This window comes from Amblyraja radiata, chromosome 7 (genome assembly GCF_010909765.2).
Source record: "Amblyraja radiata isolate CabotCenter1 chromosome 7, sAmbRad1.1.pri, whole genome shotgun sequence".
Classification (NCBI taxonomy): domain Eukaryota; kingdom Metazoa; phylum Chordata; class Chondrichthyes; order Rajiformes; family Rajidae; genus Amblyraja; species Amblyraja radiata.
The window spans coordinates 35214712-35232592 of NC_045962.1; the positions used below are offsets into that span (position 1 = coordinate 35214712).

Sequence of the window (17881 nt, forward strand, 5' to 3'; positions counted from 1 at the left end):
CGATAATGGAACTATATCATCACGTATCCAAAAGACAACATACAATTCTTGTTATCTCTGAAATTTGACTTTGCCTGTTAATTGACAATGGGCATGATTACATTTGGATAAAACAACACTATTTAGTTTAGTTTGGTTCAGAGATACAGTGCAGAAACGGGCCCTTCGGCCCACTGAATCCGTGCTGACCATCGATCACCTGTTCACAGGAATTCTACGTTATAATATTGAGTTTAAGTAATGGAACTCCTTGCCCAACAGCTGTGGAAGTACCTTTGTAAGCGTACTACCACTTTCACTGGTGCAATTAGGAAAAGCAATAATTGCTAACTTTGCCATTGGTAAAGGGTCCATTTCCAGGCATCATTCTGCTAAACCTCCACTGCACCCTTTCCAATGCCTGCACATCCTTCCCGTAATGGAGTGAGCAGAATTGCACACAATATTCCAAATGTGGCCTAAACAAAGTCCTATAAAGCTGCATCATGACTTCTTGACTCTTATGCTCAGGGCCCCGACCTATGAAAGCGACCTTACCATATGCCACCTTTACCACTATCTACTTGTGTTGCCAATTTCAAAGAGTTTTTTTCCCAAGATCCCTCCATACATCAATGCTGTTAAGGGTGGTGCCATTAATTGTATATTTCCCCTTGCATTCGACCTCCCAAACCTCCCACTTGCTCGGATTAAACTCCATTTGAAATTTCTCAGCCAGTTTCTGTCAAATCTGTTAAATTAAATATAATCCAAGCATGTATGAGGTGTGGCACTGTGGGAGGTTAAATGTAATCGGATCAATTAGGGGGCAATTTACAGAGGGTCAATTAACCTGCAAACCTGCACGTCTTTGGGATGTTGGAGGAAATAGGAGCACCCGAAGGAAACCCATGCAGCCACAGGGAGAACGTGCAAACTCCACACAGAGGGCACCCAAGGTCAGGATCGAAGCCGTGTCTCTGGCACCGTGAGAAAGCAGCTCTACCAGCTGCACCACTGTGCTGCCCTTGCATATATCTTGGTGTCTTGTTCAGGCATTTAACTGATACCTTGTGAAAGCTAGACCAAGTCAACATTGGCAGAGGGCTGGGAGTAAATACGTCATTTGCCTTCCTTGTAGCAGCACAACCTCAACTCTAAGCAAAATTAAAATAACAAGACCTAACTTTCCATTGCATGGAGCAACTATGCTTGTTGCTGGAAGTGTTATTCCCCAGTGCCATGTACAGGTATAATTAAACTTGCCCTGAACCGTTTCACCTGTGGATCGTTTATTGTGTGAAATGAGTGAATCTCTCCTTATTTTGTTAGCAACACATTAATAAAAGTGGAGGATTTACACTACAACTCTTCTGTGGTGTTAAACACGTTGTTTTTAGACTAGCTGTCAGGAAATTGAAAAGAGAACATTTTACCCAAATAAGTTTCCATAGTTTATTTCATCTTGCATTTTTTCTCACGTAGTGGTCATGCATATTTGTTCCCTCTATTGGCCGCATTCATACTAGTTGTTAGTGCCGAACATTCTGGGTAGTTCTGACCATATTCACTGCATGGGTTTTGTCCGGGTTCTCGAGTTTCCTCTCACACTCCGAGGACATGCAGGTTTGTAGGTAGATTGGCTTCTGTAAATTCAAAATTGGCCCCAGTGTGTAGAATAGTCTAGTGTATGGGGTGAACGCTGGTCGGCGCGGACTTGGTGGGCCAAAGGGCTTGTTCCCACGCTGTATCTCTAAACTAAAGCTAAACTAATCTGAAATATTGAGAAGTGTATTTTCACGTTAACCCGTGATTAAATCTGAGCATGAATCAATTGTCGTAAAATATTAGAGAATGAATCCTAAGGGTAGACAGGTTATGAATATTTCTTGTCTCAATAAAGAAGACAATTGTGTTGGTTTTTCTAACATTTTGTGTATTCTATACAAATTAATTCTACTTTTCTATTGCTAAGATGACTCTTTTTTTGTTAATAGTTGCATTTGTTTGGAGCCACAAAGCCCCAGCAATAAAACAGTGGAGTACTGGAGTAAACATAATATCACAGCGACAGAGATTCCATGGGGAAATTTGACTCTGTCTGTAAGTTTGCTTTGAAACTACTTGCGTCCAATGCTTTACTTGCTGTGGTAGAGTATTAAAGTCATGCAGCATGGAAACAGGCCCTTCGGCCCAACTTGTCCATGCCGACCAAGATGCCCCATCTACACTTGTCCCACCTGCGTTTGGCCCATCCATGCACCTGTCCTATCCATGTACCTGTCCAAGACTCTTTTAAATGTTGTTATTGTACCTGCCTCAACTACCTCCTACGGCAGCTTGTTTCATATATGTACCACCTTTTAAGTGAAAAACTTGCTCTTCAGGTTCCTATTAAATCTTTCCCCTCTCACCTTAAACCTTTGTCCTCTGGTTCCTTTTTTACCCTATCTACTCCCCTCATGATTGTATACAGATTTGATTCTTCCATGAGGTTAAATTGTGATATTTTTAACTTTTGGTTGTCTGCAAAACAGAGTTTTTATTTTTATACATTTCTCATATTTCCCCATATTTTCATGTTCTTCTGTGAATGAATGAGTTTTGGAGATGATGTCTTTGCGATAAATTTTCACTTAAATTTCCACTTCTTTGCCTCTCCACCTCCCTTGCTTCATGAAATCTACATGTTTAACAAAGCTTTTGTCACCCTGACTATCATAGCCTTATAGCACAGAAAAAGTCCCTTCAACCCAACTCGCCCATGCTGACCTTGACAGCTATGTTTACAAATCTCGGTGGTATTTTAAGCTGTGAGATCTTGACAATATAATAATTATCTATTTTAGGAGTGTGTCCAATTTCAAGGAACATTTTCTGGAACAGCCTGTGGTCTCCATGGTCCTTATGTTCCTGATGTCTTGTTCTGGTCAATAATACTGTTCTTTTCCACCTGCACCTTATCACACTTCCTGAAACAATTTAAGACCAGCCACTATTTCCCTACCAAGGTAAGTCATTTTGTTTTTTACAGCTTGATTTTGATTCGAGGTGAAGTTGTCTCTGAGAAAATGCGAATTAAGTCTCTAATTTAGAGAGGCTTAAAACGTCGAAGCTATTTTTCACTCGATTAATACCAAGTGAAAACACAAAAGCACAATGTGAGGTTATCCATTTTGGTGGCAAAAACAGGAAAGTAGACTATTATCTTAATGGTGGCCGATTAGGAAAAGGGGAGATGCAACGAGACCTGGGTGTCATGGTACACCAGTCATTGAAAGTAGGCATGCAGGTGCAGCAGGCAGTGAAGAAAGCGAATGGTATGTTAGCATTCATAAGAAAATGATTTGAGTATAGGAGCAGGGAGGTTCTACTGCAGTTGTACAGGGTCTTGGTGAGACCACGCATGGAGTATTGCGTACAGTTTTGGTCTCCTAATCTGAGGAAAGACATTCTTGCCATAGAGGGTGTACAGAGAAGGTTCACCAGACTGATTCCTGGGATGTCAGGACTTTCAAATGAAGAAAGACTGGATAGACTCGGCTTGTACTCGCTAGAATTTAGAAGATTGAGGGGGGATCTTATAGAAACTTACACAATTCTTAAGGGGTTGGACAGGCTAGATGCAGGAAGATTGTTCCCGATGTTGGGGAAGTCCAGAACAAGGGGTCACAGTTTAAGGATAAGGGGGAAATCTTTCAGGACCGAGATGAGAAAAACAGTTTTCAGGCAGAGAGTGGTGAATCTCTGGAATTCTCTGCCACAGAATGTAGTTGAGGCCTGTTCATTGGCTATATTTAAGATGGAGTTAGATGTGGCCCTTGTGGCTAAAGGGATCATGCGGTATGGAGAGAAGGCAGGTACAGGATACTGTGTTGGATGATCAGCCATGATCATATTGAATGGCGGTGCAGGCTCGAAGGGCCGAATGGCCTACTTCTGCACCTATTTTCTGTTTCTATGTTCTATGACTTGTGATTCCTTTTTGGCTTCAGATATCCAAGAACCAGAGGACATAGGTTTAAGGTGAGGGAGGAAAGATTTAATAATAACCTGAGGGGTCACTTTTTTACACAAAGTGTTGTGGGAGTATGGAACGAGCTGCCAGAGAAGGTAGTTGAGGCAGGGACTATAATAATATTTAAATAAGATTTTTTGATGTTTCCAATTAATATCTCAAGGATCTTACCAGGACTGGAGGACCTCAGCTATAGGGAGAGGTTGCGCAGGCAAGAACTATATTCCTTGGAGCTCAGGAGGATGAAGTGTGAGCTTATAGAGGTGTACAAAATCATGACGGGAATAGATCTGGGGTAAATGTGCAGAGTCTTTTGCCCAAAGTAGGGGAATCGAGGACATTCCCAGAAGTTTAAGGTGAGGGGGAAATGTTAATAGGAGCCTGAGGGATAACTTTTTTTAATGCATTGGGTGGTGGGTGTATGGAACGAGCTGCCGGAGGAGGTAGTTGAGGCAGTGTTTAAGAATCATTTAGACGGGTGCATGGATAGGATTGGTTTGGAGGTGTATGGGCCAAACGCAGGCATGTGGGGCGTGTAGATGGGGCATGTTGGTTGGCATGGACAAGTTGGGCCGAAGGGCCTGTTTTCTCTCTCTCTTACTCTCTCGCTCTCTCTCTCTCTCTCTCTCTCTCTCTCTTTTTTTTGTCATACAGAATGCATTGCCATCCAGTGCATATCAGTAGAACTGCAGTCCTTTGGAAATAAATGAAACCTCAAAATGAAACAATTAAGTGATAATAATAGCATTGGTGTGGTCATGAATGTGGCAAAATACATTTTGTGTAGCTTTTTTTGCACTGGAAGCTTCACTTGTGGGATGCAAGCTTGTAGTGCCACAAAAAAATAATTGTTTGCTGTTTCTGGTTGGTTGGAGTACTGTTCTCTCCAGCATAGGATGCTTTACATCTGACCGGGGCCACAGTCATTGAGTCACAGCCTGTAAACAGGACATTCAGCCCAACTTGTCCCTGCCGGCCAACATGCCCCATGTACACTAGTCCTACCTGCCTGCATTTGTCCCATATTCCTTAAAACCTATCCTATCCATGTGCCTGTCTAAATGCTTCTTAAACGTTGTGAAAGTTCCTGCCTCAACTATCTCCTCTGGTAGCTCATTCCATACACCCACCATCCTTTGTGGAAAAAAGTTGCCCCTCAGGTTCCCATTAAATCTTTTCCCCTTCACCTTAAACCTATGTCCTCTGATTCTTGATTCCTTTTCTCTGGGCGAAAGACTCTATGCATTATCCGATCTATTCCTCTCATGATTTTGAACACCTCTACAAGATCACCACTCATCCTCCTGCACTCCAAAGAAAGTACTGGCCTCTCAGCATCTCTATATGGCTCAGGCCCTCGAGTCCTGGCAACATGCTCGAGCTTTTAATAGGAAACATCTAAAATTCATATTTGTATGCTTCCTTCAAAATAAATTATTCTGCTACGATACAGTTTGAGAACTTGTATTTGATGCCAATAACATTTGTGTGACTTCAGTTTCTCATTTAATGCAATGATTCCTCACTTGATTAGATTTGCAGGATGTGTAATTTGTGTTCATATAACAGCTATGTCAATGCAGTGTTACGATTCTTTGAACGTGTAGATATACCGATTTTCCAGCAACTGGTGGTCCAGCACCTCCTTAATCTGGACAAAATGTCGAGAGCACACTGGAAATCTTTGCATCTATCCATGATTCCCTTTTACTTCAGTTTTAGGATTAGTTTGGACATGAACACATTCCTTTACAGAATTAAGCAGACAGTTTAACTGCCCGTTTACACGTGTATCTGCTAAGTGATTGTTTCTTGATAAAGACTGAATAATGAATGTTATCTACTTGTCACAGGTGAGGTCGACAATCAGTGACTTCGCTGTCTTTCTCAGTATTTTAACAATGGTTTTAATTGACTACGGTCTGGGGATCCCCTCGCCAAAGCTCCAGGTCCCCAGTGTTTTCAAGGTATTGTATACAATTCAAGTTACTGTGCCAGGGTATTGACTTATTGCCTTCTACAAAATTCACCAAGACTGCAAACGCACAAAAATAAGTCATTTGGTCAATGGCTGAATCCCACCATTGCTGGTTCAAAGCTGAAGCAATCCAAAGATAATCCCTCCCTCTTGCTTTATTTAGGTAGTAGCTTCATTGTTTTATTCGGAGACAAAGAACTGTAGATGCACGTTTTAAAAAAAAGACACAAATTGATGCATAGATACATGGATACATAGAAAATAGGTGCAGGAGTAGGCCATTCAGCCCTTCGAGCCAGTACCACCATTCAATATGATCATGGCTGATCACCCACAATCAGTACCTCGTTCTGCCTTCTCCCCATATCCCTGGATTCCGCTAGCCCTAAGAGCTCTATCTAACTCTCTTTTGAATGCATCCAGTGAATTCCAAACGAGAGGATTTGAGTATCGGAATACTGCAGTTGTACAGGGCCCTGGTGAGACCACATCTGGAGTTTTGAGTGCAGTTTTGGTCTCCTAATTTGAGGAAGGACATCCTTGCTATTGAGGCAGTGCAGCGAAGGTTCACAAGGTTAATCCCTAGGATGGCGGGACTGTCATATGAGGAAAGATTGGAAAGAGTGTGCTTGTATTCACTAGAATTTAGGATGAGAAGGGATCTTATAGAAGCATATAAAATTATAAAAGAACTGGACAATCTAGATGCAGGAAAAATGTTCCCAATGATGGGGGAGTCCAGAACCAGGGGCCACAGTCTAAGAATAAAGGGGGAGGTCATTTAAAATTGAGATGAGAAAAAACCTTTTCACCCAGAGAGTTGTGAATTTGTAGAATTCTCTGCCACAGAAGGCAGTAGAGGCCAATTCACTGGATGAATTTAAGATAGAGCTCCAGGGGTGAGTGGAATCAAGGGATATGGGGAGAAGGCAGCCATGGGTTACTGATTGTGGATGATCAACCATGATCACAATGAATGGTGGTGCAGGCTCGAAGGGCCAAATGGCCTCCTCCTGCACCTATGTTTCTATGAATTGGCCTCCACATACCTTCTGAGGCAGAGAATTCCACAGATTCACAACTCTCTGGGTGAAAAAGTGTTTCCTCATCTCAGTTCTAAATGGCCTACTCCTTATTCTTAAACTGTGGCCTCTGGTTCTGGACTCCCCCAACATCGGGAACATATTTCCTGCTTCTAACGTGTCCAATCCCTTAATAATTTTAAATGTTTCTATAAGATGCCCTCTCATCCTTCTAAATTCCAGTGAATTCAAGTCCAGTCGTTCCATTTTTTCATCATATGACAGTCCCGCCATCCCAGGAATTAACCTCGTGAACCTACGCTGCACTCCCTCAATAGCAAGAATGTCCTTCCTCAAATGATGTGGAGTAATGATGGAGTAATTCAGCGGGCCAGTCAGCTTGTGTGGAGAACATGGGTGACATTTTGGGTCGGGACCCTTCTTCAGACCAACTCTTTCCTGACCCGAAAGGTCACCTCGCTATGTTCTCTAGAGATGCTGCCTGGCCCGCTGAGTTACAGCAGCACTTTGTGTCTATCTTTGGTATAAACCAGCATCTATAGTTCCTTTTTATTTAATCGCCTCATACCTTGACTCTGCCTTCATCATTTAAAACATATTTATTTTCTCTTTTGAGGAATTACAATTCTAGCATGTATAACTCAAGTGAAACATGAACAACATTTTAAACCATTTTGGGCAAATTGATTGTCTATACTGTACTTTATGTATGAAATATGTATGTATTTAGGTGATACATATTTACTTAATAAACTTGTATTTACAGAACAGATTGAGATCTCATGCAGTATTTTATATTCAATGACATCAGATAAATGTTGATCGTTTAAGGATATTTAGTTTAAAGATCTTTCTTGTAACTTAAATCATAGAGCATTTTTTTCTACTTAACACTGCATTATCAATTGTAAGACAATAGAATTATTCTCTGAAATTATATTTACTTTAATGTAAATGTGCAAAACATTTGACAAAACATGTCCAAAACAAAACACTTATGTAAAGAATGGATGAGAAGCCGTTAGAATTTAAGTGATGTTTGGGAATACATTATTTGGTTAAGATTTTTCTCATCATTTTTGTTATTCAGCCGACACGAGATGACCGTGGCTGGCTGATTAATCCTTTGGGTCCCAATCCGTGGTGGACAGTTTTGGCTGCTTTTATACCAGCTTTGCTTTGTACCATACTAGTCTTCATGGATCAGCAGATTACTGCAGTGATTATCAATAGAAAGGAACATAAATTGAAGGTCAGTGCATTTCCACAATCTTTCAACAACTGTGAAGGAGTATTATTTTTAAATGAGGATTTCGACCCGAAATGTCGCCTATCCATGTTCTCAAGGGATGTCACCTGATCCACTGAGTTACTCTAGCACTTTGTGTTAGCCATTACATTTGAATACTTAGTTTAGACTTTAGAGACAGTATGGAAACCGGCCCTTTGGCCCATCGAGTCTGTGTCAGCCATTGATCATCCCGTAGCAATAACGCTATCTTACACACTGGGAACAATATTTACATTGTTTCCGAAGCCAATTAACCTACAAACCTGCATGTCTATGGTGTGTGGGAGGAAACCGGAGCACCCAGAAAAAACCTACTCGACTTTGGCAGCGGTCTGTATGGAGTTTGCACGTTCACCCTGTGACCACGGTTTTCTCCGGGTGCTCAAGTTTCCTTCCACACTCCAAAGACGTACAGGTTGGTAGGTTAATTGGCTTCTGTAAAATTTGTAAATTGACCCTAGTGTGTAAGATAATGCTAGTGTATGGGGATCACTGGGCGGCACAGACTCAGTGGGCTGAAGAGCATGTTTCCACACTGTATATCTCTTCCTAAAAAGGGGGATAGGGTTGTTGATTAGTTATCTAAAAATGGAGAATTCAGTGTTCATATTGTCGGGTTGAAGAAGGGTTTCATGCCGCCCACAAATCTAGAATTCCACAGTAGATAAGAAATTGTTGCCAGACAGGAGTTGTCCACACTTATGTCAACCTAGATAGGGCGGCACAGTGGCGCAGCGGTAAGGGCCTGTCCCACTTGGGCGTCATTTGCGCGTCATGCAGGTGGCACGCGAAGATTTTGTGAATCCCAAAATCCTGGGGTGCTGCACGCGACCGCGCGTCACTGCCTACGTCACCGCGCACCGTGCGTGCATCAATGCGCGTCACGATCCGCGCGTTGTGCGTCGTGACGCGCAAATGATGTCGCGTAAATGACGCGCAAGTGGGACAGGCCCGGTAGAGATGCTGCCTTACAATGCCAGAGACAATGGTTTGATTCTGACTATGGATACTGTCTGTTCAGAGTTTGTATGGTCTCCCTGTGACTACATGGGTTTCCCCGGGAGTTCCGATTTCCTCCCACGCCCCAAGGACATGAAGTTTTGTCGGCTAATTGGCTTCTGTCAATTGTCCCTAATGTGTAGGATAGAACTAGTTTATGGGTGATCACTTTTCGGCATGATCTTGGTAGGGTGAAGGGCCTGTGTCCATGCTGTATAAACTAAACCAAAATGTGATAAACACGAATTTGTCTATTGTTTACACAAGCAGTGGCGGACTGGCCAGGGTGTCAGCTTGCCCAATGGCAAGTGGGCCCCTGATGAAGTGGGCCCCTATATCAAGTGGGCCCCTGATGAAGTGGGCCCCCTTTGTCTCCTGGCAACCAATATTTTTAGACCCAGTCGCCACTGTACACAAGTGCCATGTTACTACACAATTGTCGCGTGGAAAACTCAATATATTTAATCTTAACATTTTAAACCATTTTCATCCATATTTAAGATACACATAGCAGTTCCAAATGTTATAATAATTTGCTATTTGATACGTGCTGTAATGTTTTTGTTATTTCACAGAAAGGAAGTGGTTACCATTTGGATTTGTTTATAATGTGCATCATGCTTGGGATCTGTTCCATCATGGGCCTGCCCTGGTTTGTTGCGGCCACTGTGCTCTCCATATCCCACGTCAACAGTCTGAAGTTGGAATCAGAATGCTCGGCACCTGGCGAACAGCCAAAGTTCTTGGGTATCCGTGAGCAACGGGTAACTGGCCTCATGATCTTCATCCTCATGGGGTCGTCTGTCTTCATGACCTCCGTTTTACAGGTAATCTCAATGACTTTAGACTATAGGCTTTAGAGATACAGGCACTTCAGCCCACCAAGTCCGTGCCGACCAACGATCACCCCGTACACTAACGCAATCCTACACACTAGGGACAATTTACAATTTTACTGAAGCCAATTAACCTACTAACCTGCACGTCTTTGGAGTGTGGAAGGAAACTGGAGCACCTGAAGAAAGCCCACGCGGTCACAGGGAAAATGTACAAGCTCCATTCAGACGACCCCCGTTGTCAGGATTGATCCAAAGACGTACACGTTTGAAGATTAATTGGCTTCAGTAAAATTATCCCTCGTGTGTAGGATAGTGCTAGTATGGGTGTTTGCTGGTCGGCACGGACTCGGTGGGCCGAAGGGCCTGTTTCCATGCTGTGTTTCTAAAGTCTAAATTCCATATTAGTATTTCTGACTGGTTTTGTGCAGACATTCCTAGTGAATGGAGATGAGATACTGACTGGACAACTAGTTAGATAGTTCTATTTGATGGGAGTAATTTCACAATAGTATTCATTAGATGGCTCTCTCTTCTGAGATTAATGAACTTTACACACTTCCAAAAATAACTTTCATAATTAAAAAAGATCCTAATGTCCTGGATGTCAAGCAGTATGAAACAAGTTTACCTCCTTCCCTCAGGCATGGAGCAGAGAAGTTACGTTACTAATGTACATTGATCTTGAAAAATGCGAGTGCAACATTTTAACATAAACGAATGTGCATCAAAATGAAAGAAAAAATAAGTGCTGGAGTAACTCAAGGGTCAGGCAGCACCTCTGGAGAATATAGATGGGTGGTGTTTCGGGTCGGGACCCTTCTTTAATCTGAAAATGGGAGGGAGGGAGGGGGGGGGGGGGGAAGAACTGGAGGCAACAAAATACTAGGACCTATCATAGAAACAAAGAAAAATAAGTGCAAGAATAGGCCATTCGGAGCTTCGAGCCAGCACCGCCATTCGATATGATCATGGCTGATCATCTAAAATCAGTACCCCGTTCCTGCTTTTTCCCCATATCCCTTGATTCCTTTAGCCCCGAGCTAAATCTAATTCTCTCTTGAAAACATCCAGTGAATTGGCCTCCACTGCCTTCTGTGGCAGAGAACTCCACAGATTCACAACTCTCTGGGTGAAAAGTTTTTCCTCATCACAGTCCTAAATGGCCTACCCCTTATTCTTAAACTGTGACCCTTGGTCACAGGCCTCCATTCTGAGAAGCAACCTTCCACCATCACCCTCTGCTTCCTTCCATGGAGCCAATTTGCTATCCATTCAGCGATCTTACTGAAGTTCATGTACACAACAACTGCAGCTCTGCCTTCATCAACCTTTTTGGTCATGTCTGTAAAAAAAAATCAATCAGATTTGTGAGACACGACCTCCCACGTACAAAACCATATCAGCCCTTGCCCATCCAAACACCTGTACATCCTATCCCTCAGAATACTCTCCAGTAAGTTACCAACTACAGATGTTAAGCTCACCGGCCTATAGTCCTCAGCATTTTCCCTGCAGCCCTTCTTGAAAAGAGGCACAACATTTGCCACCCTCCAATCCTCTGGCACCTCTCCTGTATTTAAGGGCGACTTAAATTTCAACCAGGGCTCCCGCAATTTCCTCTCTAGTTTCCTGTAATGTCCTCGGATATATTTGATCAGGTCCCGGAGATTTGTCTACCTTCAAACACGACAGTACCTTCAGTACTTCCTTGACGGTAACCCTGACTGCTCTCATGACACTTCCAGTGTCTGCTCCAATTTCCTCCGTCCTACTGTCTTTTTCCTCGGTAAATACAGAGCAGAAATACTCATTGGGGATCTTACCCATCTCCTGTGGCTCCACACAGAGGTGACCGTTTTTATTCCTCAGAGGTCCCACTCTGTGTCTCTAGTTATAGACAATAGGTGCAGGAGTAGGCCATTTGGCCCTTCGAGCCAGCTCCATCATTCAATGTGATCATGGCTGATCATCCACAATCAGTACCCTGTTCCTGCCTTCTCCTCATATCCCCAGACTCCACAATCTTTAAGAGCCCTATCAAGCTCTCTCTTGAAAGTATCCAGAGAACCGACCCCTCCCGTACCTGCCTTCTCTCCATACCCCCGATCCCTTTAGCCACAAGGGCCACATCTAACTCCCTCTTAAATATAGCCAATGAACTGGCCTCAACTACCTTCTGTGGCAGAGAGTTCCATAGATTCACCACTCTCTGTGTGAAAAATGTTTTTCTCATCTCGGTCCTAAAGGATTTCCCCTCTATCCTTAAGCTGTGACCCCTTGTCTCCGTTCTAAAATGCCTTGCCCCTTATTCTTAAACTGTGGCCCCTGGTTCTGGACTCCCCCAACATCGGGAACATTTCCTGCCTCTAGCATGTCCAGACTCTTAATAATCTTATATGTTTCAATAAGATTCCCTCTCATCCTTTTAAATTCCAGAGAATACAATCCCAGCAGCTCCATTATCCTTTTCCCTCTTATGAATTTATAGAATCTTTTGGGATTGTCTTTTATGATACCTGCCAGAGCTATCTCCTGGCCCCTTTTTGCCCATTTGATCTCCATTTTTATTTTGCTCCTTAGTTCGCGAAACTCCTCCAGGGATGCACTTGATCCCAGCTGCCTATACAGTGCATTCAGGAAGTATTTAGACTCCTTCACCTTTTCCACATTTTGTTATGTTACAGCCTTATTCTAAAATGGATTAAATTCATTTTTTTTAAATCATCAATCTACACGCAATACCCCATAATAAAAAAGCGAAAACTTTTAGTTTAGAAATTTTGCGAAGTAATTAAAAAGAAATAACCAAAATATCACATTTACATAAGTATTCAGACCCATTACTCAGTACTTTGTTGAGGTACCTTTGGCAGCGATTACAGCCTCAAGTCTTCTTGGGTATGATGCTAAAGGCTTGGCACACCTGTGTTTGGGTAATTTCTCCCATTCTTCTCTGCAGATCCTCTCAAGCTCTGTCAGGTTGGATGCGGAGCAGTCGATACACAGCTATTTTCAGGTCCCAGAGATGTTTGATCGGGTTCACGTCTGGGCTCTGGCTGGGCCACTCAAGGGCATTCACAGACTTGTCACGAAGCCAATCCTGCGTTGTCTTGGCTGTGTGCTGAGGGTCGTTTTCCTGTTGGAAGGTGAACCTTCGCCCCAGTCTGAGGTCCAGAATGCTCTGGAGCAGGTTTTCATCAAGGATCTCTCTGCACTTTTCTCAGTTCATCTTTCCCTCGATCCTGACTAGTGTCCCAGTTCCTGCCACTGAAAAACATCCCCACAGCATGATGCTGCCACCACCATGCTTCACCGTATGTATGGTATTGGCCAGGTGATGAGCGGTGCCTGGTTTCTTCCAGACGTGACGCTTGGCATTCAGGCCAAAGAGTTCAATCTTGGTTTCATTTGACCAGAGAATCTTGTTTCTCATGCCTTTTGGCAAACTCCAAGCGGGCTGTCGTGTGCCTTCTACTGAGGAGTGAATTCCATCTGTCCAATCTACCATAAGGGCCTGATTGGTGGAGTGCTGCAGATATAGTTGTCCTTCTGAAAGGTTCTCCCATCTCCACAGAGGAACTCTGGAGTTCTGTCAGATTGACCATCAGGTTCTTGGTCACCTCCCTGACCAAGGTCCTTCTCCCCCCATTGCTCAGTTTAACCTGGCGGCCAGTTATATGAAGAGTCCTGGTGGTTCCAAAGTTCTTCCATTTAAGCATGACGGAGGCCACTGTGCTCTTCGGGACCTGCAATGCTGCAGAAATTGTTTTATACCCTCCCCCAGACCTGTGTGTCGACACAATCCTGTCTCGGAGGTCAACAGACAATTCCCTGATCTTCTTGGTTTGTGCTCTGACATGCACCATCAACTGTGGGACCTTATATAGACAGGTGTGCCTTTCCAAATCATGTCCAATCAATTTAATTTACCACTGGTGGACTCCAATCAAGTTGTAGAAACATCTCAAGCCTAATCAATGGAAACAGGATGAACCTGAGCTCAATTTTGAGTGACATAGCAAAGGGTCTGAATACTTAAGTGTAATATTTCAGTTATTTATTTTAAATTACTTTGCAAAAAAATTTAAACACCTGTCTTCGCTTCTTCATTCTATGGTATTTTGTGTAGATTGATGATGTAGGTAGACGATGTACAGACCAGTTAGTCTAACATCGGTAGTGGGGAAACTGCTAGAGTCAGTTATTAAAGATGGGATAGCAGCACATTTGGAAAGTGGTGAAATCATTGGACACAGTCAGCATGGATTTACAAAAGGTAAATCATGTCTGACGAATCTTATAGAATTTTTCGAGGATGTAACTAGTAGCGTGGATAGGGGAGAACCAGTGGATGTGGTGTATCTAGACTTCCAGAAGGCTTTCGACAAGGTCCCACATAAGAGATTAGTATACAAACTTAAAGCACACGGCATTGGGGGTTCAGTATTGATGTGGATAGAGAACTGGCTGGCAAACAGGAAGCAAAGAGTAGGAGTAAACGGGTCCTTTTCACAATGGCAGGCAGTGACTAGTGGGGTACCGCAAGGCTCAGTGCTGGGACCCCAGCTATTTACAATATATATTAATGATCTGGATGAGGGAATTGAAGGCAATATCTCCAAGTTTGCGGATGACACTAAGCTGGGGGGCAGTGTTAGCTGTGAGGAGGATGCTAGGAGACTGCAAGGTGACTTGGATAGGCTGGGTGAGTGGGCTAATGTTTGGCAGATGCAGTATAATGTGGATAAATGTGAGGTTATCCATTTTGGTGGCAAAAACAGGAAAGCAGACTATTATCTAAATGGTGGCCGATTAGGAAAAGGGGAGATGCAGCGAGACCTGGGTGTCATGGTACACCAGTCATTGAAAGTAGGCATGCAGGTGCAGCAGGCAGTGAAGAAAGCGAATGGTATGTTAGCTTTCATAGCAAAAGGATTTGAGTATAGGAGCAGGGAGGTTCTACTGCAGTTGTACAGGGTCTTGGTGAGACCACACCTGGAGTATTGTGTACAGTTTTGGTCTCCAAATCTGAGGAAGGACATTATTGCCATAGAGGGAGTGCAGAGAAGGTTCACCAGACTGATTCCTGGGATGTCAGGACTGTCTTATGAAGAAAGACTGGATAGACTTGGTTTATACTCTCTAGAATTTAGGAGATTGAGAGGGGATCTTATAGAAACTTACAAAATTCTTAAGGGGTTGGACAGGCTAGATGCAGGAAGATTGTTCCCGATGTTGGGGAAGTCCAGGACAAGGGGTCACAGCTTAAGGATAAGGGGGAAATCCTTTAAAACCGAGATGAAAAAAACTTTTTTCACACAGAGTGGTGAATCTCTGGAACTCTCTGCCACAGAGGGTAGTTGAGGCCAGTTCATTGGCTATATTTAAGAGGGAGTTAGATGTGGCCCTTGTGTCTAAGGGAAGCAGAGGGTATGGAGAGAAGGCAGGTACGGGATACTGAGTTGGATGATCAGCCATGATCATATTGAATGGCGGTGCAGGCTCGAAGGGCCGAATGGCCTACTCCTGCACCTAATTTCTATGTTTCTATGTTTCTATAAAAAAAAATGAATTTAATCAATTTTAATATAAGGCTGTAACGTAACAAAATGTGGAAAAAGTGAAGGGGTCTGAATACTTTCTGAATGCACTGTACTTGTCCCATACATCCTTCTCGTTTTTGACTAATGTCTCAATTTCCCTCGTCAGCCAAGCTTTCTTATTTTTGCCTGCTTTGCCTTTCACTCTAACGGGGACGTACATATCCTGAGCTCTCTTTAGTACACTTTTAAAAACATCCCACTTGTCCGATGTTCCTTTCCCCTCAAATAACCTGCTCCAGTCAACTTGAGCGAGACCTTCTCTCATATCCTCAAAGTTGGCCTTGCCCCAGTTGAACATTTTAACACGTGGACCCTCTCTGTCCCGATCCATAACTATCTTAAACCTAATCTAACTGTGGTCACTGGTCCCAAAAGTTCAAGTTCAAGTGAGTTTATTGTCATGTGTCCCTGATAGGACAATGAAATTCTTGCTTTGCTTCAGCACAACAGAACATAGTAGGCATTGACTACAAAACAGCCAGGTGAGTTGATTGAAGTTGTATTTAAGCCTTTTAGGTTCTGGTGCTCCGCAAAAGTCGCCACAGGCAGACGCCATCTTGGGAATAAGTTGGCTCCTCTATGCATACTTCATTAACTCGCCCTTCCCAATTTCCCAATACTAGATCCAGCTTTGCCCTCTCACATGTGGGGGCCTCCACATACTGTTTGAGAAAACTCTCCTGAACACTTTTGAGGAATTACAACCCATGTATGCCCTTCACGCTATGATTTTCTCAGTCTATATTGGGAAAGTTGAAATCCCCTACTACAACAACCTTATTTGACCTGCAGCTGTCTGCAATCTCCCGGCACATTTGCTTTTCTAATTCCTGTTGACTATTTAGGGGTCTGTAGAACACCCCAACAAGGTGATCATCCCGTTCTTGCTCATCAGCTCCGCCCATATAGCTTCACTAGACGAACCGTACGTCACCTCTTAACACAGCCGTGAGATCCTCCTAAATCAACAATGTAACTCAAATCCTCTCGCAATGAAGACCAAACATGTCATTAGCTTTCTTCACTGCCTGCTGTGATCTGCATGCTTACTTTCAGTGACTGCTGTACAAGCACACCTAAATGTTCTAAATTTCTCCCAGTCCTCCTGTTTGCTGCTTCCTCTGGCCAATTTTTTATGCCTTTTCCTTGGATTTATTACTATCCATGATTTCCCTCGTTAGCCACGGTTGAGCCACCTTCCCCATTTCATTTTTTCACCAGACAGGGATGAACAATTTTTGGAGTTCATCCATGAGGTCTTTAAATCCATGTCATTGCATCTCCACTGTCAACCCTTTAAGTATAATTTGCCAGTCTATCCGAGCCAATTCCCATCTCATACCTTCAAAGTCTCCTTTCTTTAAGTTTAGGGCCCTAGTCTCTGAATTAACTGTGTCACTTTCCATCCTAATGCAGAATTCCACCATATTATGGTCACTGTTGCCCAAGGGACTTTGCACAACAAGATCGCTAACTAATCCTTCCTCATTACACAATACCCAGTCTAGGACGGCCTGCTTCTTCTACATATTGGTTGAAAAGACCATCCCGTATACATTCCAGGAAATCCTCCTCTTTAGCACTGCTACCACTTTGGTTGGCCCAATCTATAGGGAGATTAAAGTCACCCATGATAACTGCTGTACCTGCTGCTCGCATCCCTAATTTCCTGCTTGATGCTATCCCCAACCTCCATAGCAGGGCCAGCAACAAATGACGTCCGGCAGGGTGGTGCCTGGTAGGCCCATTGTTGGCTTGGGAAGTTGTGATCTCAAGAGAGATACAACGTGGTGAACTGTGGAACTGGTTAAATGATTAGGGTGGAGGAAGGGGCCAGGGGAGAAGGGAAGGGAAGTGTTAGTAGAAGTTACCTAAAATTATAGAATTCCGTGTTTATACTGAAGTTACTCCAACCTACAGCTGCAGTTGCTTGCAGAATTAAAGAATTTTTTATTTTTTTTGTCTCTCTTTTAGTTTATACCAATGCCGGTTTTGTATGGAGTATTCCTTTACATGGGGGCGTCAAGTCTGAGAGGAATTCAGGTAAAGATTCGATGTTTCGAGAATCGTATGTACCGACAACGGAACAATGAAATTCTTACTTGAAGCAGCACAAGGCCTGTGATCGCAA

At 43.2% G+C, this 17881-nt stretch overlaps 1 protein-coding gene across 3 annotated transcripts in view; it reads left to right on the forward strand.

Moving 5' to 3' along the window:
* The window catches only part of slc4a10 (solute carrier family 4 member 10), a 136168-nt gene that overhangs the window by 101242 nt on the left and 17045 nt on the right, over nucleotides 1–17881 (forward strand). For all 3 annotated transcript variants that reach the window (XM_033024154.1, XM_033024152.1, XM_033024153.1), the window contains 6 exons: nucleotides 1977–2082; nucleotides 2829–2990; nucleotides 5851–5964; nucleotides 8109–8270; nucleotides 9884–10135; nucleotides 17725–17793. In XM_033024154.1, the coding sequence (XP_032880045.1) occupies nucleotides 1977–2082; nucleotides 2829–2990; nucleotides 5851–5964; nucleotides 8109–8270; nucleotides 9884–10135; nucleotides 17725–17793 (865 nt within the window). The remainder of the gene's footprint in view (nucleotides 1–1976; nucleotides 2083–2828; nucleotides 2991–5850; nucleotides 5965–8108; nucleotides 8271–9883; nucleotides 10136–17724; nucleotides 17794–17881) is intronic.